This window comes from Centruroides sculpturatus, unplaced genomic scaffold (assembly GCF_000671375.1).
Source record: "Centruroides sculpturatus isolate CEXI.00-Female unplaced genomic scaffold, Cexi_2.0 scaffold738, whole genome shotgun sequence".
NCBI classification, from domain to species: Eukaryota; Metazoa; Arthropoda; class Arachnida; order Scorpiones; family Buthidae; genus Centruroides; species Centruroides sculpturatus.
Window position 1 is genome coordinate 165,890 of NW_019385164.1, and position 27,965 is coordinate 193,854.

At 27.7% G+C, this 27,965-nt stretch overlaps 1 protein-coding gene across 1 annotated transcript; it reads left to right on the forward strand.

The window, feature by feature from the left end:
* Positions 1-2,446: 2,446 nt before the first annotated feature.
* LOC111635642 (histone deacetylase 6-like) lies at positions 2,447-27,965 on the forward strand. The gene is made up of 25 exons (XM_023380662.1): positions 2,447-3,714; positions 6,417-6,558; positions 6,622-6,662; positions 6,737-6,836; positions 6,934-7,005; positions 7,135-7,160; positions 7,237-7,341; positions 7,411-7,479; positions 7,557-7,683; positions 10,401-10,466; positions 10,993-11,052; positions 11,119-11,208; positions 11,323-11,429; positions 11,508-11,624; positions 11,704-11,913; positions 12,082-12,166; positions 15,106-15,146; positions 15,279-15,381; positions 20,053-20,124; positions 23,208-23,338; positions 23,439-23,507; positions 23,630-23,768; positions 26,224-26,289; positions 26,774-26,833; positions 27,846-27,965. The coding sequence occupies exons 1-25, from the start codon at positions 3,695-3,697 to the stop codon at positions 27,963-27,965; spliced, it is 2,238 nt and encodes a 745-aa protein (XP_023236430.1). The 5' UTR covers positions 2,447-3,694.

The following is a 27,965-nucleotide window of genomic DNA, read 5'->3' on the forward strand; positions in this document are numbered from 1 at the left end:
TTAATGAATATAAACATTTATAATGAAACTGACACGGGGCTTATTTAAAAAAGTGAACTTAAAAAAAAAAGAAAGGGAAAAAAGACATTTTTCTGTTGTATTTGTAAGATGTTTGTATTATACAGTAAGTTGTTAATTAATTGAAACTGATTAGAAAGTGTAAGTGTACTTTATAATATGTGAATATATACAAATTCATAAACATTTGTGAAGTAATAAATTAGTAGCTATCAGAAAGAGCTCTTTACATAGAAATAAACTATATAGACAATAATTTTAATTTTGAAAATTATTTATTATATCAAATTAACTCATTATCAGAAAATTAAACTTTGTTTTAAATGCTACTTTGTACATTAATAATGAATAAACAATGAATCAAAACTGATTTTTAAGTTTAAACACAATTTTGTTTTGAATTTTTAATTCATTTAAGTAATCGAGAATAAGACAGAATGTTGTATAAAAACAAGTTTGAAATTTCATAAAAGTACAATTTGATTCTTATCAATACAAATGACACTTGCATAGTTGCTAAGTTTAATTCATCTAATTTATATACAGTGATGATTAATATCCTGCATTTAATTAATATAATCAGGGATGCACAACCTTTTGTGAAGAAGGGCCAAATTAGGATTAAGTTTACTGACTGGGGGCCCAGACCCCCAAGCGATTAATGCGATGGCTGAGATTGTATGCTGGCGGCAATCTTCTTGATGTCTGGTATAATGGCAATGTTGAAACAACCAGCAGATTTTCAAAATTCTCTTTGGTTAACCTGTTCCGTGCTTTGCACTTGTTTAAATTCATAAGCGAAAACGCTTGTTCGCATACATAGGTACTGCCAAACATGCTTGCACAAAATCGAGCATTGTCTTTCAGTTTTGGANAGTTGTCATCTGTTTTTAATTAATTTATTTTTATTTGTTGTCATTTGTTTTTAATTAATTAATTTTTTATTTTTCAGATTTTAACTGTAATATTTCGAGCATCAAACAACAAACTCCTGGACATCGTAACCGTAATTTAGTTAGTGAATTAAATAATTATGCAAGTATTGCAGATGATTATGCTCAAAATGTAGAATCGCGTAAGAGATTGACTTCTAGCGACGTTATCATGGACTCTCCGACACACAAAAGAAGCCGCTATACATAGAATCTGTTTCTTAAATAACCATAAAAATATATATATTTTGTCAACTGGCTTGGTATATCTCTTTGTTAAAGGATTGTTTCTGTGACTATACCATGGTAGATATCAAGTGTTTTTTCTGGAATGTTTAAAAATCATTAAAATATTAATTTATGGAAATTGGAAAAGCAGACTATATACATTATGTAAATTTCTATGTAAATCTTTGCATATTAAAGGGCTTTGATGGTAATTGAAATAATAATTTTTAATAACAATTACTTTATATATATTCTATTTACACTTTATCTATATATTTTGCTGTGCATATTTAAAAAAGATTTTTAAAATTATTTGTTGCACAATATATTATAAATTATTTTGTATTTTATAAGTGTTGTTTGTTTTAGAGATAGTTTGTTTAAATAGTTTTTGTGTACACAAGGAGAATAGACTTTGTTGTTTAGTTAATGAATATAAACATTTATAATGAAACTGACACGGGGCTTATTTAAAAAAGTGAACTTAAAAAAAAAAGAAAGGGAAAAAAGACATTTTTCTGTTGTATTTGTAAGATGTTTGTATTATACAGTAAGTTGTTAATTAATTGAAACTGATTAGAAAGTGTAAGTGTACTTTATAATATGTGAATATATACAAATTCATAAACATTTGTGAAGTAATAAATTAGTAGCTATCAGAAAGAGCTCTTTACATAGAAATAAACTATATAGACAATAATTTTAATTTTGAAAATTATTTATTATATCAAATTAACTCATTATCAGAAAATTAAACTTTGTTTTAAATGCTACTTTGTACATTAATAATGAATAAACAATGAATCAAAACTGATTTTTAAGTTTAAACACAATTTTGTTTTGAATTTTTAATTCATTTAAGTAATCGAGAATAAGACAGAATGTTGTATAAAAACAAGTTTGAAATTTCATAAAAGGACAATTTGATTCTTATCAATACAAATGACACTTGCATAGTTGCTAAGTTTAATTCATCTAATTTATATACAGTGATGATTAATATCCTGCATTTAATTAATATAATCAGGGATGCACAACCTTTTGTGAAGAAGGGCCAAATTAGGATTAAGTTTACTGACTGGGGGCCCAGACCCCCAAGCGATTAATGCGATGGCTGAGATTGTATGCTGGCGGCAATCTTCTTGATGTCTGGTATAATGGCAATGTTGAAACAACCAGCAGATTTNATATATAGTGTATTTCTTCATTTCAAATTTTTGAAGTCTTCTCCAAAAATATTAAAATTGCTTAATATAAGTAATTATTTAAATAATTTGGTTATTGAAAATGATTGTTATACATAAACACACAAATTGTAAAGTTCGTTCAAATCAATTCCAAATCTTATAATTGCGATGGGATGATGATGATAAGCGCAGAGCCAAAACAGTTAGGAGTTGAAATTTGGTACACTGTTAGGGTGTCGTGAGAATGCACACTAAAGGGATTTTTCAAAATTCTTCCCCTGTGGGGGAAAGAGAAGGGATAAATATACATTATACATTTATAAACAAGTCTCATTTATAATAGGGTTGGCCTACAACACCACTTCACACCTATAGTTATAAGAGGGGGGTTTTAACTCCGCCCTATGGGCACTAAGAGGGCCTCTTTTTAGCAAGCCCATTGAGTTCGGGGAGGCCGGGTGGTGAAGAACGGGGCCCGACATATCCGGACGAATCGCCCCCAAAAAATTCTAGGGGATTTTTCGATCCCGGGTCCCCACAGCATATCCACAACATAGGACGAAGGTGCATTTCGGTACGATCGTGAAATGGAGGTAAGGTAGGCATTATGGGAATGCTCGACGTCACTTTTTTTATTATATGTCGTAAATATTAGAATCGAATTTCCTCGTTTCAAATTGTCTTGAAAACACGTCAATATTCCGTCAGTAAATTTAGTTTGATATGGTAATGCAACACACAAGTGATCTGCCAATAGAATCTTTCTATGAGATACTGGCCCCTATATACGTAGAAAACATTACATTGGTCGGCCAATTAGTGAAGTACTTCATTAAATAAGGCAATGATAATACAATATATTTTATAAAGAAGGGCTGACGAATTTACACTTTAATAAAAAATACGTCAGAGATTAAAATGTCACTTTTGCCAGGAACAACAATCTATCTACAGAGTATATAAATAAAAATGTAAATTTTCATTTGTTCAAAATCTTAAATCACCGAAAGTTCTTCACCGATTGCTTTGAAATTTTGACACAACGTTGCATTCGAATACACGCGTGTTTTTATATCGAAATTCCCCGAGAGGGGAGAGGGAGGAAATTAAGGCTTAACCTGAAGAACTACTGTACTACTAATGTAATATTTTAAATGCGATTTTTTGTTTCCGGTGGTAATAACTTAATTTCCAAACGTACAAAATTTACGTTTTACGATTTTATAACCAAATGTTCGAATTTGTTATTGCATATTGATTCGATTATAGAACAATTGTAAACGTTCCAGAAATTTGATCAGATTGAAAACTTTCCTTTGAAGCAGTAAAATGATTCTCAGCAATAAAGGGTATGTGTTATATAACGTTGTTATAAATTAAATAATTACTATGGTTGTTGAAATACTGAATATAAATGGTGTTATGACGCCTCACACCACCGTTCCAATTATACGCGACGGTGTTTCTTTAGAGCAATATCCTTTGTTTTATATGACACTCAAGTGATGGCCAAAGAAGTACTGTACTGTACGTGCAGAAATAGATGAGTCACTGGGATGATTTTTCGAGGGAGGGTTATTTTTATCAAATTGCAAAATCCGCGCGGGCGAACCGCGGATAACAGCTAGTTGTAAATACAATTGTTCTGGGAGGTAACGAGAGGTAAGGTGACCTACCACTCTGAGAATCAAATTCGAAAAGACCGAAAACCCCCAGGAATTTTTCGGGGGTGATCCGTCCGGATATGTCGGGCCTCGTCCCTCAACACCCGACTGTCCTATTGTGGGCCTGGCCGAACCAACAATGGGCTTGCTAAAATAAAGCCCTCTTAATGCTCACAGGGTGGAAAGAGTTTTAAAACATTTCAAAAACTTAAGAATGGTGCAATTTTACTTGTTTTGAGATATTTAAGGTTTTAATTTTAAAATTTATGCAATGGGTAATGCATGGCTTTATTTTAAAGGCAATAAGGATGATAAATTGATGCCGTGTACAAATTGTAATGTTACACTGGAATTTTCCGATAGTACTGTACAAGCGTGGCAGCCTACCGCTCTGGGGGACCTGGGTTCGAATCCGAACGGGTCGAAAAAATCCCAGGAATTTTTCGGGGGTGGTCCGTTCAGATATGTCGGGCCCGTCCCTCACCACCCGGCAGCCCCATTGTGGGCCTGGCCGAACCCATAATGGGCTTGCAAAAAGAGGCCCTCTTAGTTCCCACAGGGCGGAAAGAGTAGAAAAAAAAAGTACTGTACATCGTTATGTGGAATCACCTTAAATCCGAGCATACTTTGCTATCAATTGAATGTAAACAAAAAGCATGTAAACATAATGATATCGCAATAATGGGCGCATTGTCTGGTAAAGCGACTTTAATGAGTAAGTAATCCAATGATATAGGCCTAATAGTGAGGAAGAGCGAAATGAGGATCAAATCTTACTATTGTTAATGAATTATGATCTTTTGAGTTTTCAAATATTGTTTTTACCACTATAGTATTAATTTACGAAGGTTGTTTCGTATGTATATTTTCTAAAAAGTAGCATTTCTATAATCTTCCCCGGATTAAGAACGGAGCCGATGTTTATTAATCTACATACGCGAAGGAATATATCTTCGTGTTTATTAGGAAGTGAACATACCTCGTATATTACAAAATTATAAGATATACAGTATTTAAACTGTTGTAATTTATTTGAAATCTCCGATATTTTTTCAAGAAACTTGAGAATATAAAAAATAAAAACAAAAGACGTCACACACTACATGTGATGTTTTATTCTTCGAAGTTTTTATTCTATTTCAAAGTTTAATCCCATACTTTATATTTAAACCGTTGTTGTTAGCCGCGGCAACGAAATGGCACACATCGGTTTGATTCTTATTCTGGGTATTCAGAATAAAGTATTCGGAAGAAAAAATAAAATAAAATACTTTTAAGTGACAAGTTATTTTCTTGCAAGGAAAATTAATCTTTTCTTTTAAGACAGATAATAATTCAGGAATTGCTGGAATTTCTTTCCACTTAGAAGCCATGGATTGTTGTTCTAATCATATCACAAAGCCATGTAATTCGATTGTTTCCTGAATGTCCTTTGAATTGTTTCTTAAAAAAGGAAGAAGCACGTGAAAGAATACGAAAAGACAGATTAAATTTCGTACTAAATCTAATACTAATAACAAATAAGCGCTTCCACACGACTTCCTTTCTTCGAATCACCCCTCCGAGACGAGTCCAAAAGTTGGCAAAATGCCAGCAACAGGCGTGCCCACGCTGGCTAAAAACTACACGTATAATGCCGAAAAATCAACATTCCGAATAAAATAATGTAAAGTCGACGTTCTAAAAAGACATATTTGTTGTTATCCGAACATGGAACGTGACTATTTATGGGTGTATCGTGTGGACTGTCGGACTGACCTTGTCTCCTAGATAAATAAAAATAGTGCTTTTGCATTTCAAAGTGGTGATAATGACTCATTATAGGTGACCGTTAAGAAGAAGGAAAAATTATTTAATTATTTCTTATTGTTTTCTTTTGTATCAACATTGGGTACCCCCTCCTAGACAATTGCTATGATGGCTAGTTGTAAAACCAGTACTGTATAATATATACTGTATATAGCATAAAATTTTTCTTCTGAGGATAAATATTTTATAACCAAGATAAGATTACAGACAGACAGTTTATAATATACTGTATAGGCCACAAAGAGAGATAATTTTTGTATGAAATTATTTTTTAATAAATATAATGTGTCTAAAACAAATTTGCTATTGAAATAACAGATTTGTAATATCTTTTAATCTTTTATGTATAAAAGTCATGGTGATTAGAAATATTTGGTTCGTAAGTTACAGTGCAGACATCTTATCGTTGCTAGAATGCTTGACCTTTTGAAACCAGATATCTTTATATATACTTATTTTTTATCTGTCTTTAGCAAGTAGAAAACTAAGAAAAATGTCTAGGTAACATTTTTAAGAGTATTATAGAAAGTTTATAATATTTTATAAATTTATTGAAATTTGCATTATAAATATTTTAGAACAGGAATTATTTACGATGATCGGATGGTCCAACACCTTTGCCTTTGGGATCCGAATTATCCGGAATGCCCGGAAAGATACGCACAATCCCTCAAAAGGTGCAAAGAGTATGGGCTAATTGATAGATGTCTTCGATTACCAGTAAGTTTCGATAGATAATTGGAAAAAACCATAGAAATATATAAATATAAGTTTAATTTTTAGGCTAGAAGTGCAACAGAAGAGGAAATATTATCAATCCACAGGTAAAATAGTTAATAATAGTCTAGAATCTATCCAAACTTTTTCGGTTAATTAAATTTTAAATGTATTTTAATAGCAAAAATATATACGAAGTAGTAAAAGGGACAGAGAGCGAAAATGACGCGGAGAAATTGGAAAAATTAGCAGCGAAATATGATAGTGTCTATTTTCATCCCGTAATATAATTTTCTTATAATTCAATCTTTTAAACAGAATTTAAAAGATTAGTATATTTATATTAATTTTAAAATAATTTTGTTAATTTATTTTTAGAAAACATTTGAATCTGCCAAACTAAGTGCAGGTTGCACTATAGAATTGGTTTCAGCTATATTAGAAAATAAAGTAAGTTCTTGTCATTTATTAATGACAAATAAAACTAAACAATTTATTTTATGCAGAAAAATATCTAACTTTAATGCAAGTTTATACAATATTTAAAATTAATTTATTAATGAATAAATTTAATTTCAGGTAAAAAATGGAATGGCCATTGTTCGGTAAGTGAAACGTTGTGTTGCGGCTTAAATCACTTATTTATAGATGATAAAATTTTAAATTTGAATTAAAATGTAGTCCACCCGGTCATCATGCTATGTTTGATGAAGTCTGCGGTTACTGTTTTTTCAACAATGCTGCTTTAGCTGCTCAGCATGCATTGGAACGTTATAAATTGAAGAGGTAATTAGTAATTTTTAAAATTTAATATTGATAAGTTTAATTCATTTGATATTTTAAAATTATTTTTAGGATATTGATTGTAGATTGGGATGTTCATCATGGGCAGGCAACTCAGTATCAGTTTTATAAGGATCCTAGGTAAATGATAGATCAGTAATTAAAATAAAAATGATTATGTTGATAATAAATATTTTTCCAAAATTTTATCTCTCTAGGGTTTTATACTTCAGTATTCATCGATATGAACATGGTGCTTTCTGGCCAGAACTAAGAGAATCAAATTATGATTTTATAGGTGAAGATCAAGGAAAAGGATTCAACATAAATGTCCCTTTAAATGAGGTAAAATTTCTATTGTAATGCATAGGCTTATATCTTATCACACAAATATAGAAGACATAATCTTAAATATAATTGAGTGAATATAATAATAAATGTTAATAAGTGCATTAATAATAATGAGATATAATAAATGTAAATATTATTAATGCACTCAAAATAATTAGAAAATTTATTACAAAATTGATGGTCTTGTGTTTTTATTACACAAAACTATAATCATTAAGATATTTCAACTATTTAAGGAAAAAGATAAGAGAATTTGTTAGTTTTATCTGGCAAAAATGCTTTGAGATGACAAGAAAATTGAAAAAAATTCTATTATCACTATCTTTCTTATGTATTTTTAAAATTTAACTTAGCCTGTTTTCAAAGATTGAAGTGAAAAAAATGATAGATGACTTTTTATATAGAGAGTATCATGACATTCTTTTAATATAAGTTATTTTAACTTATGTTATTAAGATTTTCAAGCATAAAACTGAAAAAATTAAATTTAACAGAAAAAAATACAACAATTATAATTATCTATTTCATTTCATATAGTAACTTTCTAATATTTAGCATGTTTTGAACATTTTCAAAATGCTAGATTCAAAAATTTAACATTTTAATTAATATACTTTAATATAAAATAAATATATATATTATAATAATATAAAATAATATTTTATATTATTATAATATACTCAGGATGTACTGTAAATCCAATAAAACATGGCTTAATACAGTATGAAATTGCTTATAGCATAATCAAAAATTAACTTCTAATTTTACATCTAAATTTTACAAATATTTTTATTTTCAGCACCCAAAAATTTATATAGTATAAGATTATTATAGTTATTACAGCAAAATATATAAACTTGATATAGTATATTGTAAGCTTGCTTATAATGCACACCAAATTTTTGAACCGATCATTCATAATACAGTACAGTCCTGAAAACTCAGCCTAATGTGGATCAAAGGGTGGCCGAGTTTGTGAAAATGCTGGGTTATTGGGAATGGGGTTAAAAAAGAATAAGTACAAGTGTTTCCTCAGAAAATACTGTACTGTACTTGTATGTATTGTTTGCTTGAAAATACAACAGAATAAACTGCCCAAATACTCTTAAACAAAGGAAAAGTACATACTTTATGAAGGCATAGCGCCTTTACTACATGAAAATGAAAATGAATGAATACACAGTGTACAGTAATTTACCTGATAAGACAGACCTCAGAAAAATACTTTAAGAGGCATAAAGCTGTCTATAATGAAAAATAACTAGGGATTTTTTCACCCTTGCCAGGGTGTGGCTGAGTTATCGAGACTGCCAAGTTTTCGGGACTCTACTGTATATGAGATTTACAATGATTCTATATGATGATAACCGGCACTGTTGTTATTTTGGAATTTTTAATGAAGATAGCTCCTTATTCTTTCCTTCTTAAAGAAAATTATTCTTTCCTTAAATGTAGCTATAATTTTCATGTTTAAATATTTCAATTGTAATTATGAGGGCTGTTCAAAAAGTTCCCAAACTTTATTACAAAAAATACTTCACTTACTATTTGTCAGGGTCCCCTTCAAAGTAGTCTCCTCCCCAACGTATACACTTATTCCAACAGTGTTTCCACTTTTTGAAACAGTTCTGGAATGCTTTTTCTGGAATGCTCATAAGCTCCTCTATCATTTTTTTTTTCTATCTCTGGAATGGTGGCAAATCTTTTTCCTTTGAGTGTGGTTTTTAGTTTGGGGAACAGGAAAAAGTTGCATGGAGTCAGGTCAGGTGAGTAGGGTGGATGGGGAAGCATAGAGGTCTTGTTTTTGGCCAAATACTCAAGAGTTCTGAGGGACAAATGAGCCACAGGTTGTCATGGTGAAAAAAACCACTTGCTGCTCCTCCAGTTCAGGCCGTTTTCACCTGATTCTATCTCTTAGGCGTCATAACTCCCAGGTAGTACTCTGTGTTGACTGTCTGGCCTGTAGGTAGGTATTTGTGATGCACAACCCCCTTTGCTTTGAAAAAACAGTCAACATCACCTTAACATCTGAGCGAACTTGTTGAGCTTTTTTGGGGCAGGGGATGTTTCACCCACCCATGGGAAGTTTCCATAAAGGATTTCTCAAATTTCACACAGAATTTTACAGAACAACACTGTTTCTTCAAAGACCTCATTTCCACGGATCCCCACAAACACCCCTTCACATAAATGGCCGTAACTAATCACCAAAACAAGATATCAACAAACAGATTGAAAGAGGTTACTCTGGAGGTTTCCGCAGACACAACGCCTCCAAGCAGATTAAAAAATAACCAACTGGAGGTGCGCTATTCAAAAGTTCAGGAACTTTTAGAATAACCCATGTATTAAAAATCAAATTGAAAATTATTGAAATCTGATTAACATTAAATCATAAAAATGATCAGTTTGAGACATTTTTGAATAAAAAATAATAATAATAATTTATATATGATATTAAAGTTTGATACAAAATAACTATTCACGAATTATTTAAATTTTAATAAATCACAGAGTTTATAAATTTTAGAATATACAATTTTATTTATTTTTTCTTTCTTCTCTTAAATTAACAAGGCAGATTATTCAAATTATATTACTTATAACTGTAAATTACAGAAGAAATGAAAATCATATTGCTTAATGTTGATTAAAATAAATACCATATTATTTGCATTTATGAAAAAGATTTCAAATATTTTATTTATTAGACAGGACTGGGAAATGGAGACTATTTAGCTATTTTTAACAACATCCTTCTGCCCATTGCGTATGAAGTAAGTAAAAGAACTGTTGACTAGATTATTGTGACATTGTCACAATGTGGGGCTGCAATTTTTAAATGTATTTTAATTTAAAAATAAATATAACTTTTAACACTGAATCTGAAACTGCAATTACTCTTTCTTGTGATTTTTATTGCAGGAAATGCGAGATCACATTGTATATCTTAGAGGGTTGAGTGATATACTATTGATCCCAGTTTATTATAAGAATTAATTCCATACCAAATTTATTGCTCTGTATATTAAGGTAAAAATTTTGAATTGAAATGACATGACTTTCAGACCAGACTGGATGTTTGTATTTAGTTAATGAGAACTGCCAGTCTCTAGCTAAGGTTTCTGGTCTGGTCTTGATTTTCATCTATCTAACTCCATTTTTTGAGATTAATGAAGGACAGACAATGGACGACAGTGGGAATGTACAGGTCTGCAGTTTGAAAATTGCAGCCGCAATTAATTAATGAGAAATATATACGTTTACAATTATTGTACTAATTTTTAAAATATTATAAATTAGTATTCTCCAGAGTTAGTAATTGTTTCATCAGGATATGATGCAGCTGTAGGTTGTCCTGAGGTATGAACCTTGTTATATGTCTTTATTTTTATTTACATTGTATAATTATTTTATTTTTAATTGAAGGGAGAAATGGAAGTCACTCCATCTGCATATGCACACTTTATACATTTATTGAAGGGATTAGCTAATGGAAGATTGTGTGTTATACTTGAAGTAATAATTTCATTATAATTGTAATCTTTTTAAATAGATATTTAATAATTTTTACAGATAATATGAATGTTGAAAAACTGTTTTATTATATTAACTAAATTATTTTATTTAAAGGGAGGTTATTTTATTTCTTCATTGGCTGAAGGAGTTGCATTGACTTTAAGATCATTACTTGGTGATCCTTGTCCAAATTTCGGTAAAATCTTGCCTCCAAAGAAAAGGTATAAATTTTCTAAATTAAATGCAATTAATATTGAATATTTGAATCTGAAAAGAAAACATTTCTTTAATCTTTCAAGTCTTATTGAAACTATTTGTAATGTAATTGCTGTTCAAAGACCTTATTGGCGCAGCCTTCAACTTCAAGGAGCATTTCAAGAAGATAAAAGTGATGATAAATGTTTAAATAGAATAAGGTTTATAAAAGTGTTCTTAGTTTTTATATTTTATTTGTATTATAACTTTGACTAAATACATTTAATTTATATAATTTAGACATTATCCAAAAATTGAATACAGAGGAAATGAAAAGCCAGAGATATATGACACTAGAGATTTCTATAATGTTCACAGTCCTGAACGAAAAGCAGAACTTGAGCTAAGGATTCGGCAATTGATTTTGGATACAAAATTAGATGTTCCTCTTTGGAAAACTTGCATAGCTTATGATGAAGAGATGGCATGTCATCAAAATATGTTTGAAAAGTAATATTTTGGTTTAATAATTTATAAACTATTAAATCTCCTAATAAAACAGTCATTTGATTTATACATTTTTAAAAATTTTAATATAAGTAATATAATTCTTAAATCTTTATATTAATAATATTTATATGAATTATTATTTCATTGTACATTATTGATTTTTATTAGACATATAGAAATTCCAGAAAGGATTAGATTGAGTTATAAAAAGTTAAAGTCTTTAGGCTTATTTGATAAATGTCTTAGTTTGAAGGTAAGTTATAATATTAAATTTATTTCTTAAAATAACTTTTTATATTCTCTCATTTCTTATTTCAATATAAACAATTTTAGACTAAAATTTAATGTTGAAGATATGATTGGTTGATATAAAATTTAATGCCATCTATTTTTGAATGTCTGTTTATTATTTAATTAATAGTTTTTATCATATTTCAATTATAAATTATTAAACACTAAAATTGTAGCTTCTAAAATATTTGAAACAATATTATTTTTCAAATTTAAAATATTAACAAATATGCTAATTTATCTTTTAATGTCAAAAATGATTAATTTTTGAAGAGAATAATTTAATAAAAGCATGTCTTACTGGATATTTATAAATATTTAAAAATATTTTAATATTTTATTATTAAGTTGTAATTTAAAATTTTATTTTTTATGTAATTGAAAAAATATATTTCTGTGATGTACTGTGGACTAATTAAACAATAAATAGGCAAATGGGAATGACTCTTAGTTCTGAACCTTATTTATTTATTCATGAAAATAAATTAAACATTTATTATATCTGGATTCATACACATTAAAACAAATCATTTTTATGAGAAAAGAATAATTTATTTTAAATTTTATTTTTAATTTCTAAGATAACAGAGATAAATATTATAACATTTAAGTACAGTAATCCAAATATGTTTAGTAGAAGTAAATTATAGATTGAATTATCTTTTTTGTTTCACATAATGAGTCATTCTTTTAGGGAAATATTTTTTACTTCTAAAAGAACTTCACATATACACGTGTAAAAAAGTTCCTATATACATGATACCATAATGTAATATAAATAAAGTGTCATCTTTGATGCTGTGTTGTAATTAAGAAAGAACTATGATAATGATGATCAGTAATGAGGGTGACAATGAATTTGTATGCCCTAATTTGTGACTAAATTTTCCTTAAACAAATAAATAATTAAAATAAAAACATTGTTTTTATTTATTTAGGATTATACATTATAAATATCTTAGTTTTAAATATTTAAATTTGATCTATTGAAAATGTGAAATTATTCTAAATTATTGATTTATTATATTAAACAGTTGAAAATAATGATTGTCTTTCTAAGTATTTGTCTTCATTCATTACTCTTTTGACACATTTTATATGTTTTTTCCTCTTTCATTTTCTTTTCTACTTCTTCCACTTCACTTCTCTCTCCTTGTCCTCATTTGTTTCTTTCTCTCATCACTAATTTTTTTCTCTACTCTTCACTGTTGATTACACAGTTTGAGCCAAAATTTCCCTGCAAATAGTAACTACAAAGATAAAGAACATGTCATGAGAAGGCAGAAAACTAAAGACATATCTAATATCTAAACTTACAAAATTAATGGTAAATATAAAAATATATGACAGCTGACTGCCACAATTTATTGAATAAATAATATGAATAATTGAAATTTTATTCTTCCAATTTGTTACAAATAAACTAAAACAAAATGTAAATTTGAAAAAAATAAAACAGTTAGAATTTATTAAATAACATATGTAGAAGAAGTTGCGTAAGTATGAATGATTTGATATGATAATAGATATTATCAAATAATAAGGAAGTACAACTAAAAAAAATCTTAATATAGTATGGTTGCTGTTTATTCAATTTCTATGTATGACATCCTTTTAATCCAAAGTATTTGGATTAGTGAGATCGTCTACCAAGAAAAATACTTTGGATTAAAGGACGTCATACATAGAAAATAAAAAAAAATCATTAATATTTTAAGAAACACTATTTCATGTTCTACTCATCTGATTTAAATAAACAAAGTAATAAAAATAAAAATAAAATTTAAGCAATAAAAATTAAAATGAAAAACATTTGAAATGTTTACTTCTTGTCATTAATGCCATAATGCAGTGATTCTCAACCTGGGGTATGTGTACCTATGGGGGTACGCGATAAGTTGTTTAGGAGTACAGAAAGAAGTTAGTTATTATGGCAGAAAAAATAATATGTTATGTATCACAGATTAATAGTATTAAAGAATTATTAGGTAAAAAATGTTCCTTGCAATAATCACAAATTTTATTATACATTTCAAAATGCAGAAATAGAAACAAAAACTTATGCTGCCGATTGTACAATGCAACAATTGCAACATTTATTGATCTGTTGATCAATAAATGTTGCACAGTCAGTCAATGGTAGTGGGGATACCATTATGCATAATCAGTGATTATGTTATGAACTTTTGATGGTGGGGTATGTTACCATTATTATTATTATCTCTCAACAATATCCACACATGTTGTTTGAAAAAAGTATTTTTTTGATTATAAAAAGCATTTTTTATTGTTAGCAAGGAAAAGGACATAGCTAGTTTCTCCAGATTTTCTCTACAAGCGATAATTTTTTTCATTATTTATTCAGTATTTTTATTAATTTTTTATTGACAAGACTATGTCTTATTTATAAAATCGTACTGCCTGCTGTGTTACCAGCTTAGAGGTATGAAGGAGTACATGTCAGAAGTTGCAATTTGGCACAGAGTATTAGGTGCCCAAATCATGCGTGCATAAAAAAAAACAGACTTGTAGGTACTCAGGGGACCGAGAACTGAGTCAAAATAAAATTCAAAGTGCCGACACTCTCTACAAACAGGCAGTGCGAGATTTGCGCATGCATTGCTGGTTGGGAAGTTGGAAATGCCACGGGGGGTTACGCTAATGAAAAAAGGTTGAGAACTGCTGCCATAATGCAATATCAAAAAAAAATTATTTTGATACTATATTTCTAGTTAAGTATTTGCTATTATTATTTTTCATATTTTTATGATTAACTAATGAAAAATAAGTCTTGTGATAATTTTACATCTTAGAAATTAGGAAAAATAAATTTAATGAATATCAAATTTTGATTAATTTGCTTCAAATTAAAAATATATTTTTATTTGATTATTTTTTTAGTCTAGATATGCAACTGAAGAAGAGTTACTTCTTGTCCACAGGTAAATAATTATTTTCATGTGCTTTATTAATTTCGTATATAAAAAGAAATTTACTTTTCATTTTATTTTATATTTTTCTAATAAATGGTTAAAATTTTTTCATATGATTTATGCAATTTTTTTAATTGTCAGTAATGATTTAATTCAAAAAATGAAGGCTTCAGAATCAATGACATTGGAAGAACTAACTGAATTAAATAAAGAATTTTTTTCATTTGCTGTTTATATAAATAAGGTATAATAAATTTTATTTACATTACTAAAAGAAAATATTGAGATTTAATATTTATTGATACAAAACTATGGGGTAAGTATTAATTAATTTTTAATAATTGTTAACATTATAAACTTTACATATTTAAGATAAGTTATATAAGTTTGACACTTAAATTTCAACATTATGCTAAATTAAAAAAGTCACATGTTTTTCAAATAAAAAAAAGAAAAACTGGTTATTATTAGTTCTTGAAAGCCATNGTGGAAGAAGTTATGGCTGAAGGTATTCAAGAATTCTCAATGAGAAGAGCTTATTGCTGTATTGTTAGGTTGACCAAACTCAACCTAATCAATATAGCATCAAATTATGATTATTATTTTATTATATCCTCAAAATGTATTCCTTTCTGCATTGATTTGATTTTGGACAATAAGAAATACTGTCAAAAATCAATTCAGATATGGTGGAAATCAGAATATAAAGTGGATTGTTTAATTCTATAATCCAACATTTTATCAAAACTTCTCAATCAGACTTGTTGAATAAGATCATATATTGTCAAGTATTGAGAATAAATTTTCTTTGTATTGAGATCTTATTTCTTTTAATTAGACCAGGGGTCACCAAACTATGGCCTGCAAAGATTAAACTACAAAACTATGAGGTCAGTTCATTTGGCCTGCAACTGGACTGTGTCACAAATGAGCTAGAATATAATTATATATATGGAAATATCATATTGTAGATAAACTTACTATGTAGAAAAAATTAAAATAAGTGTAAGTAAAAATTTGTCCAATCTGAGTTTTGCATCTGACAGTAATATAATTTTTAGGAAAATCAGTGAAATAAAAATTTGGTGACTTTTTGTGACTTTGGATATCAGAGCGCTTTTTATGTAAGTACTCGCAATGAAGTTTTTAACAAAAGCAATTCCAACTCTGCTGCAGCGATCATGTTTTAACTTGAATTGCCATGTTTAAAACTATCTTATTGCTAATGTTGCCTTCTTTGATAACTTTTTGGTAGATAACTTTTTTGGTAAATGAATGTCTTTATTTTTTGTATATTCTGTGTATTGTATTGAACAAAATGATTATGCAGCCTGTGCTTGTCATTCTCTCAGTTATCTGACCTGCTGTGAAAAAGTTTGGTGACCCCTGAATTAGACAATTAAAACTTGTATATATAACATTTCTTATTTGCTATCTGATCTGGCAAAACAAATTTCTCATGAACTGTTTTCTTAATATCAAAGAATGTTATCAACTTGACTTTGTTATCTTCTTAATCATTATGACTGTTACAAAATCTTACAAATCACTCAAAAATCACAAATTTTTATCATTTATTTTATTAGTTTTTAAATACAGTAAAACCTTGATTTAACAAATCCCAATTTTAATAGACAAAAAGTTCTGTTCTGTTAGAAAAATCAGAAACCCTTTGTTTTTGTTGTTTGCAAATAGAGCATGCTAAAATTTTAGAACAATGAATTAATGACTATAAATTACTCAATATACATTATATTATTATTTTATTCAAACTTATACATTATAATGACATTTTAAAACATCTTGCACATTTTTAGTATATTTTTAAAACACATTTAATTTAACAGCTTTCAGCAAACTGGACATTCCTTTCTTTCAATTAGTCTATCAAATTCGGGATTACTGTAAGATTTGCTGACTGTGTGCAATTGTTGGGATGGTCATGACATTCATGTGTGGGCATGAAATACAGTCGACCCCCCTATAACACGGGTTCCTATAATTCGGATTCCTATATCACAGTGAAAAAATTGCGACAGTATTTGTACAAACATGCTAAAAAAACTGTAATTCGGTAAAATGTCATCGCCGACTCGTGTCGTGACAGGATTGGTCGAATCTAGATCAATAGTGGATATTGCACAAACCGCTGTGTTTAAACGAACAGTGGACCTACTAAAAACAATTTATTATTTAACGTCCATAAAAATTATATTTATATTAATGATGTCTCCAAAGTTCAGCGAATTTTTTGCAAAAAAAATAATTTATCAGGATGCACATGAGCACCATTCGATGACAAGCTCCACAACAAAAACAAGCTTAAGCAATGGCGTAGTCGAACGGTACACACTCGGTAAGTAATCCTACAATTTTTTGTTTATAGCATAGTTTATATGGATTATTCCCAAAAAATTATACGTATTTTGGAAATGTTGAGTCGAATTAGTCTAGAATTGATTAATTTTATGGAACAAACATTACCTTTCAAACATCCGTAGTCTGTAAACTGCATACGTGCCTGGCTGTGATTGGCTGGACTTGTAGAAAATGGATTCATAAAAACCGGAACGTATCTACTGTGTTATAGGGGGGTCGACTGTACTCAGAGATAGCCTTACCATTTTTACTTACAATTTTAAAATTTCTTGTGTCAAAATTTGTAAGAAGAGAGTAAAAAAAAAGCTCAACTGTCTCGTTGACAGTCTTCAAGATTGATGGCCCCAGGTCTTGCTGTTAAGCTTTGGAAATAATAGTTCTTGGAGAAAAGATGCCTTGGATGAGAAAAAATTCTGGGAGAATGAACATGGCTGGGAGATAGAATAACGATGAGAGAACAAGCAGTGGATTTGCAAGGAAGAACAAATTTATGGAGCAAAGAATCTCATGTCCTTAAAACACACATTTTTATAGGTTTTCTCTCCTCTATTCCACATTCTGATTGGTCTTCCTTCATCTCCTGGTGATAATTCAAAACTTCTTGGGGTGCGAGAGAGGTCTTTTTTTGACACTTAACCCAATTCCCGATAATCTAAAATTCCTTCAAACTTTGATAGTCTCCCTGTAATTCTATTGTTTTGTTTTCCATTTTGATGGAAAGAACTTGCTTTGTCTTAATTTTGAAAGGAGAGAGCTTAACTGTCCCACTGGATTTTCATCATTCACAACATATAATTTTGATTTCTATCTGGGACCTCACATTTGTACCCAACTTGTAACAAAGTTTAATGTTTACTTTTTGCTCTGTCATTAAAAACAATGACAATAATTTGCAAAATATAACATTTCTAATGCAACTGCATGTGAATAATAAATAATATGTAAATGAGTTTGTAAAGAGAAGCAATTAGATTTGTAATGTTTCCATTTGGCATTTTCTCTGACACCAGTGTGAGAATGTGTCTAATTAACCCCAGTGGAGTTTTATATGGCTTTTTAGCCTTCTTATTACTGAATGTAGGTGATTACACTTGGACATTTCTGACACCAAGTAGGTTATGCTTACTATTAGAGTTTTTGAGTGTTTTTGTAGATGACAATAATCCAGTCTCATATAAGAATCTATGTTTGTTTGGTGCAATTTTGGAAAAAAATATATAACATTATGGATGCCATAGGAAATATTGACTTTGATTGGCAAGAATTAACTGATTAATACACGAACGAAGTGTGGAAGAAGTTATGGCTGAAGGTATTCAAGAATTCTCAATGAGAAGAGCTTATTGCTGTATTGTTAGGTTGACCAAACTCAACCTAATCAATATAGCAGGACTAGGAGATATAGATGAACAGGATATTGAGGAGTTGCAGCAGGTTTCTGGTGAGAGCCTTACCGACGACGACCTTCATGAACTGGCAGAACATGGAATTCATGTTTAACTGGAAAATAGTGATTCTGAAAATGATGAACCCAAAGAATTTCTTTACAGATTTCCTTAGTAAAAGTTTGATAAGATAACCGAAATCATTGATCAAATTGTAGTGAATGATCCAGATTTTGAAAGGAGTGCAAAAGCAAAACGAGCATTTTGGATGTGATCTTCTGCTACTAACATTTGCTTAAGGAAANGCATGCATTGGAACGTTATAAATTGAAGAGGTAATTAGTAATTTTTAAAATTTAATATTGATAAGTTTAATTCATTTGATATTTTAAAATTATTTTATGCATATTAATTCTTTTTAACTCTATGTCCTTACTGTTTTACATTTCTGTGTGCATATGTTTATGTGCTATTCAACATATATTATTATACAAATTAATATAAAAATAATTTAAAATTAAAGTAAAATTTGTTTATTTTTAGTTGCATGTTCCTCTATTCTTATTTACTCTATGTTAAAATTACCTCGTTTTACGCTATTTCGCTTAACACTTTGTTGTCTAGGAACGCAGCCTCCACGTTAAGCGGGATCTTCTTGTACTTCTTTAAAAATTAATTTTCAAATTTTATATGTAATTGCAAGGCCTTACAAACAGGTCTAGCCAGAAAACTTTCTGCTGCCAAGATTACAAATATTTTTCACAGGAGAAAGTATTATCTCTAAGGTATTGTGTATAAGGTCCTCTTCAGCAACACATGTTCATATATCTCTACCTAGGGAGATTTAGAAATTATAAAAATTTTTAAAGTAATTAGGTTAGTATTGAAAGTGAAATCTTTATAAAGAAACTAGGAGACCATGACTGTAACCATGACAACAACTTTCCATTTTTGGGCTGGACCACCTTTTTCTTCCTTCCTTTGGCCCTGTGTTGTTATATAACTATTTTAACTTGTTATAAAAAACTGCAGAATTAATTTTTAATTAAAATTATATATTAATTAATTTATTATTATAATTACTGTATATTTAAAACATTAAAGCTAAAAAATTTATAAAATTTTGATTTATTTTAATTTTTAAAATTTAGGATTCTTATAAGAGTGCGAAGTTGGCAGTTGGATGCTTATTGGAAACTGTAGATTCAGTTTTATCTGGACAAGTAAGAAATTAAGTTTATTTAAATAAAGATAAGAAAAACTATGTTATATTTTAACGATAAAATATTAAATTACTTGAATTTCTATAATGAGTAAGATAAATTAATTTTAAAAGTCTGATCTAAATTATGATATTTTCATGAATTTTTGAGATAAAAATTTTATTAAAGGAATCATTTTGTTGAAAACAATTACTAGTTTCAAATTAAAAATTATATGTGCATGAAAAAAAAAAAAAAATTTATTTTAGATGCTTTTTCTATTTGAAAAAGCACCTAAAATAAATTTTTTTCTTTTAATTCAAGTTTTATGATATTGTCACTGAAGATAGTAAATGCTTTTTAAATGGATTAATGTATTATTCAAATATTTAAATAAAATTGTTTTTATGTATAGAGACACTGATTATTTAAAAAAAAAAAATTTGTATATTATTAAACAATAAACAAATATCATACAATCTTAGAAACAGAAAATGTAAATTCAAATAACAATATTTTCAAAAATTTGTCAAAAACAAGGAAAGAAAACTTCCTAAATAATTATTGAATCACTCATTAATTTACAATAGATATTTTAATCTTAAACACGTAATCTTAATACATTAAATTTCATAAAATGATACATTCCAGTTCTTCAAGTTAAATTTTAACAGAGAACTGAATAGTATTATAATGAATTGAGTAGCAAGTTATAAAAATATTTAAAAGTTTTCAATCAGAGGAAGCCATAAAGATACAATTTAGATGATATAAATATATCATTCTACTTTAATTTTTATGAATGTATATATATATATATATAGTGGCATGCCATCCTTGGAAGCAGTGGATGCATTGCTTCCCTTGTATTTTCTAAAATATAAATACATATTGTGCGATTATTTTCATATTTTAATATACTTTGAATTAATTAAAATTAATATTTTATTATTACCGCATTATGTATCTTATTACAAATTTCTATACTACATGTGAAAAAAATGATAAGATTGCTAATATATATTCGAATATCAGTGGCGGAGTGAATGAATAAATCATGACTAGATTTATAACTAACCCATCGTTAGGAGTTTACTGGTATGTTTTTATGATAGTTCTGTATAGTTGACAGGAGTTAAAAAAAAATCCATTTGATATATTTATTCTGCTCTCCTATCTGGTATTACTTACAGATTTCAATGTTAAACTAGTGATATTACGATTTAGTATGTCTCATCTATAAGGGGATGCAGAAAAAAACTTGGACGATGTTAAAAAATTAACTGTTACTTTGGCAGCATCATTTACAACTAAATTTAGTAAATAAGATGCACAAGGTACAAAAAAAGCTCTAGAATTTATTTTTCTTAAATTTACAATTTATATTTCCATTGTCATAAAAATTTGTCTTTCCACTTCTTTTTCAAGACTACAAATATTCAAATACAAAGTAACCGGTTTTGACTTATTTCTACTTAACAAGTAGTTAAATAATTAAGAGATTATGGAATTAGGGACATAAATTAAACCATGCTGAAAGAGCCAGAATTTTACTTAAACAACTTAACTGAACCAATCTCTAGCCAAGTACAGTGGGGACTGATTTCTTCGTAATATTGGATGTAATAAAGACAGAAATTTTTCCAGTTCAATGAGGGTGACTGAAAAGTTGTAAATTTTGGAAATTTCCATGGACACCTGATCCTAAAACGAATTAGTTAGAAAAGAAACGACAGACAATCTACTTAGCTGTAAAAATCTACATATGTTAAACTTAATACTATGGTGAGAAATGATTAAAATTTACAACAACCCTATCGCATCCTTTGAAGTATACTAGTGATGCAACAAAAGAGGCATTTGACATTGACCAATACCAGCACCCTCGGGATTTGGCAGTCCACGTGCATGCACCTACCAAGATCATCTGATTCCATCCATTAGCCACTTGTAGGGAATTATTTGACTAAGTGGATTGTTTTAAGATTTAAAAAGTAAAGAATAGTTTATGTGATTTTTATGTACGTTTCTTTACAAAGCTATATTTAATTATAATTTTTTTTAAAAGTATATTCATACAATTGAAGAATATTTTATACCAGTTATGTACAGTACATCCAACACATTTTATTTCACCAAGTAAGTTTTTATTATTTTATTTTTAATTGTAGCCCTTAGATCGTGGCTAGGATTCAGAATGTAATTGTGATATTAAAAATACATTTAGAGAAGTCTATGGTTTTTACTAGCTTATCGAACAAATGAATACAAATTGACCCTAGACCATCACTGACGTGCCATTAATTGATTGCCCCTGGAAGTCGGCTTCTTACAGAAACACAGCTTCCCTATCATCAAATGTCATGGCATGCCACTGATATATAAGAATTATATAATTCATAGTCAAGATATACAGTAAAAGTCACTAGTCAATATATATATATTTCCATAATTAGTATCTTGACTTGTAGACATTTGTATAAATTATTATTAGGGTATATTTTTTAATTCATTATTTGAAAGCATCTTAAAAGACATATATCTCTGAAACTTCTTAGTGAAATAGCAAATGTTCAAAACAACCTTACAAATTTATAAATTATGAGAATAAATTATAAATTAAATTTACTTTGTTCAATAATTTTTTAAAATAAATAAATTTTTAAATTATTCAGTAAAACTGAATAAAAAGAACATGTAATTTTGAGTTTTGAATTAAATCAGTAATTGAATCTTATTGTTTTTCTGTCGTGAATAGAAGAAAATTTATTAGAAACAGGAATATTCTTACAATTGTAAACAGTATTATACAATATATAATGATAAAGTAGTACAGTACTGGTGTATTAAAACTGGTGTATTAAAATTTTCATTTCAATTGATGGAGTAATTACAACACGTCAATTTGCTAATCATTTTAAATTCTGTTTGGATAATAACAATTACTTTCCAAAACTTTCAAATATTATTTTTATAATAAATGCAAAGATGAATCTAAAAATTAATAAGTTAATACTATTTTTAAAGTATTCTGTAATCTATCAGTTTGTAGTTATGATTAATCTTTTATGTATAATTTTTTGTATATATGATAATTTTTTAAGAGTTCAAATGGAATTGCTGTAATTCGACCCCCTGGTCATCATGCAGATTATTCACAACCTGCAGGTTTCTGTATTTTTAATAATGTTGCTATTGCAGCAAAATATGCATTACTTCATCATTCTCTAAACAGGTATGTATGAAGAATTTATAAATTTTTTCATTTCAAATAAATCTTTTTTTATTTTATTATTTTTATTACTTTTTTCTAAAATAAAGATAAAAATTTGTAGGATATTAATTGTAGATTGGGATGTCCATCATGGTAATGGAACACAGAATATATTTTATAATGATCCAAGGTAATGTTAGATATTCTTTTAAAAGAAATTACATTAAGCAACAGTAATAAAAATATTAAATATATGATATGACTAATCATTATAAATAATTTCATGATATTATATTCTCACAATTTTTTCAGAGTATTATTTATATCATTTCATCGTTATGAGAATGGACAATTTTATCCTTATGTGAAAAGTTCAAGTTATTTAGGAGTTGGATGTAATGAAGGTGTTGGCTATAATATTAATATATCATGGAATACTGATGAAGAAAATGTAAGTAAACATTTTTGATGGAATATTTTGAATTGCTATACCCATTCTTATAATGTTATTTTGAAAGTTATATGTGTATGAATACTTAAGGAAAATATCAATTTCCTATAAATTTTGAAATTGATAAGTTGTCACAGTTTTTAATATACATGTTAAATTTATAATGATAGATCAAAGAATCTTTTTTTCTCTCTTTTATATATATATTATATATATATATAAAGGAATAAGCATCAAAAATGTTACATGTAGCCAATCAGAGTCATAGTTTCATCTATGACACATGATCTATATTCTGTCTATCATAAAAGTCTAACATTGCATTACTATCATCCAGATGAATAATCATTTTCATCTCGCTATAAACATGAAAGTAATTAAGAAAGTATTTAATAAATATTTAACTACTATCAAAATATATGTTGAATATGACAAACTTTTAAATCAATAAGGACATTTTTCTCCATTATTTGTCTCTTACAAATAATGGAGAAAAATGCTCTGAAGATTTAGTTGAGGATTTCAAGTACTTACAGTCCTTATTGATTTAAAAGTTTGTCATAATCCACATATATTTTGATAGTAGTTACACATTTATTAAATACTTTCTTAATTACTTTCATGTTTATAGTGAGATGAAAATGATTATTCATCTGGATGATAGTAATGGTGGTACAGGTACATCTAATTTTATTACAGTGTACAGTCGACCCCCTATAACACTGTTGATAATTCCGTTTTATATGAATTCCATGTTGTACGAGTCACTTAGATTTTACAAATATGTGAGCCGTTCACAGCCCAGCACACACATTTGTAAAATCTAAGTGACTCGTACAACATGAAATTCATATAAAACAGAATTATCAACAGTGTTTTAGGTGGGTCGATGGTAGTTCTATTTTACGTTCTAAAATTTACAATTTAAATAAGTTTTTAATCTTTACATTCTATAATTTTTTCCTAAATATCTATCTGTTATATAAATAACCAATGCATTTAATTTTAAATTATTCTTTGTTTTATAAACATAAATTATGTAATGCAGATATGAATGGATGAATAGATAAATAATTTTATGATGCATTACAGAAGGTTCTGTGTTTACAAAAACGTTATGTAATTAATAAAATAGCATAACATTCAGTATTCTTTGTGCTGTGTATTATACCATAGTACAATTAAGGGAGTTGATTGAGGCTATGCATTATTTAATTTTGAGGGTAGATAAGTGACACATTAAGGAGCATTAGAGGAGGGAGGATTGGTCATTGAAAGGTATAAAAATAGCATTATGTAATTTATGGATGATTCCCTATAAAGATTCCTAAAGATCTTCATTATTATTTAACTATAACAAAAAACAAATACAATTTATATTGATACATACAATAAAAAGAATTTAATACAGACTATATCATGTATATATTATATTAGTGGTATATTGTGCCATGCACCTATGCACCTACTAAAAATTTACAGATCATAGAACTGTTTTAATAAAAGAAACTGAATATCATGAAAACTTTTCTGCTGTACTATTTTTGATGCAGTCATTATAAAAGTTTAAATATTTATCACTGTATCTGATAAGCTTGTTCATTTTAGATTCCTAGAATTATGTACCTGTTGTGTCAGTCATAATGTAGGAATTTTTTCCTCTTCATCACTGATGAAATAATATAACAACAGATTTAATGCAGTAAATAAATGAGTTAACTGTAAATATAGGTTTTTAAAGCACAGTTTATAAAAGTCCAAAATCCTGAGTGATTCATAAATTGATCTTCAGGAAACTATATTGAAAAGTAATATAAAATTTGTAAGCAGACAGTTACAATGATAGTATTATTAATAGAACTAAAATAACAAAATAAATAATCACACATTTAAACATTTAAACTCTGTATAATCAGAAATTTGTTGTATGAATTAAGACCCATTAAGTGCTTGATTTGCACTAATGATTTGATGCTCATGAGTTATTTTGCATGATCATTTGTCTGGATAAATGAGTATTTTTAGTAGAGATTGTATTTTCTTATTTTTGATTGTAGATTATACAATCTGAATAAAAATAATAATTCTTGAAAATTATTTTTGATATCTGTAACTTTTCTGTTGGAGGTAAAGTATTGTAAATAACAATTTATATGACTGTTATAGTTTACTTTTAAAAATTCATCTTTTATGACAATATTTTAAAATTTGTTTCATTTAACTATAATAGTAATTTTATGATTTATAAAATCAAAAAATGTCAGTTATCATTTGGAATGTTTTTACAAACTTCATTCATTTTCAAAAGATTTTTGTGGTTAAATAAAGTTTTATTTTTAATATTTTCAGAAAAAAATATATTTTTTTTAGAAATATTAAAAAGTTCTTGTTTCATATTATACTCAAAATTATTTTTAATTTATTTGCTTTTCAATGTATTATATTTATATTTCAGAATGGAATGAAAGATGCCGATTATCTATCGGCTTTTTTCCACATCATTATACCTGTCGCTTATGAGGTATGTCGTAAAATTTTTTTATATATTTTAATTATTAGAACAGAATTAAAATAATTATTAATTTATTTTAATTAAAAAATTATAATTTTTATTCTTAAGTTTGTGAGTTTAGTTATTCAAGCTTTGACAACTGAGAGATAAAAGAATGTTTACAAGTATTTGATACATGAAATAATTGTTCATTATTAACACCATTCCAATCAATTTATTAATTATGTTTTCAATTCAACAGTGTTTTTTTTTTAACTAAAACCTTAGAAAACTTATATTGTTAATATAAAAAGCATTTACATTTTATTTAATGTTTTTTATATATTAAAGACATGGATTTGTCTTTGAAATCTGAATGAATAGTATGAATAATTTAAAATATGTTTTTATAATTTTCAGTACATAAAATTTAAAATATTATAATATAGTTATTTTTATAGAATGAAATGAAATATAAGAAGGAAATTAAACTTTTATCATTTTTATTTTTCAGTTTAATCCTGAATTGATATTGGTTTCTGCTGGCTTTGATTCAGCTGAAGGAGATCCATTAGTGAGTAATATAACTTTAAACATAAATACACAAATGATCAAACCAGAAGTTCACTTGCAAGAAGTAGACTTGATGATGACATAGTTGCCAGGTTGACTAAATACTTTTGTTGCCAATAGTGGGTCATGAAAATAGTCAAAAATTGTCCAACAGGGCCAATTATAATCTATATGCTCTATACTGATGTCATTGCTTGACATATGTTACATAGTCCTCAAAAATAGGCTAAAAAATTATTTAAAAAATTAGTTCATCTGATATGCAAAAATATATGCTCATAAATGTAGTTTCAAGAATTTGTAGAATCTAGAATGTAATTTATTTTGGAATTTATTTTTATGTTTTGTAGAATAAAATTAAATTCAATAGTAAAAATTTATTGTTTAGGATTCTTCAAAAAATTTTAAATTGTACTCTATTTTAAATTGGTAGATATTTCTGTCCATAATCAGCCTGCAAGGCTAATTTAACCTTGCTCTCTCATATCTCTAAATATTTCCTATTTTTAATTTGTTAGTCAGCTGCATGACAAATTAACAAGTTTCTTCAAATAAATTATATTACATGAAATGTTAATCAGTTCTGTCACATGACTTTTTTTATTTAGAGACCCTAATGTCTTGAAATTTAAATATACATATATATATATATANATTTAAATTTATATTATATATGTTTATTTATTTCATAAGAGTGTAGAATCTTTAGCTTATTTTCAGAAAGTGCCAAATAAGGTTAGATGATTTAATACATTTATGATTGGAGAAGATCAAGATAATGCTCATAATATGGAAAATTTATTCTATTATATTTTTACCTTTACTTTCTAAATATTTCATTAATGTATTTAAACCTGAATATAAGCTGAATTTTTCTTTTTATTTTATATGAGTAAATTAGAAAATTCATTTAGTGAAAATAAGATTTTTTACTTCTGACATTGTACTATAATACAATTAATTACTAATTATAATTCATTATTGTAACATAAAGGTCTATGTATATATTTCAGGGTGGTTGTGAAATTTCACCAGAATGTTATGGACATATGGTTCACCTTCTAAAAACACTTGCTGAAGGGAAACTAATTGTAGCTTTAGAGGTATGCATAATGTATAATTTAATTTATTGA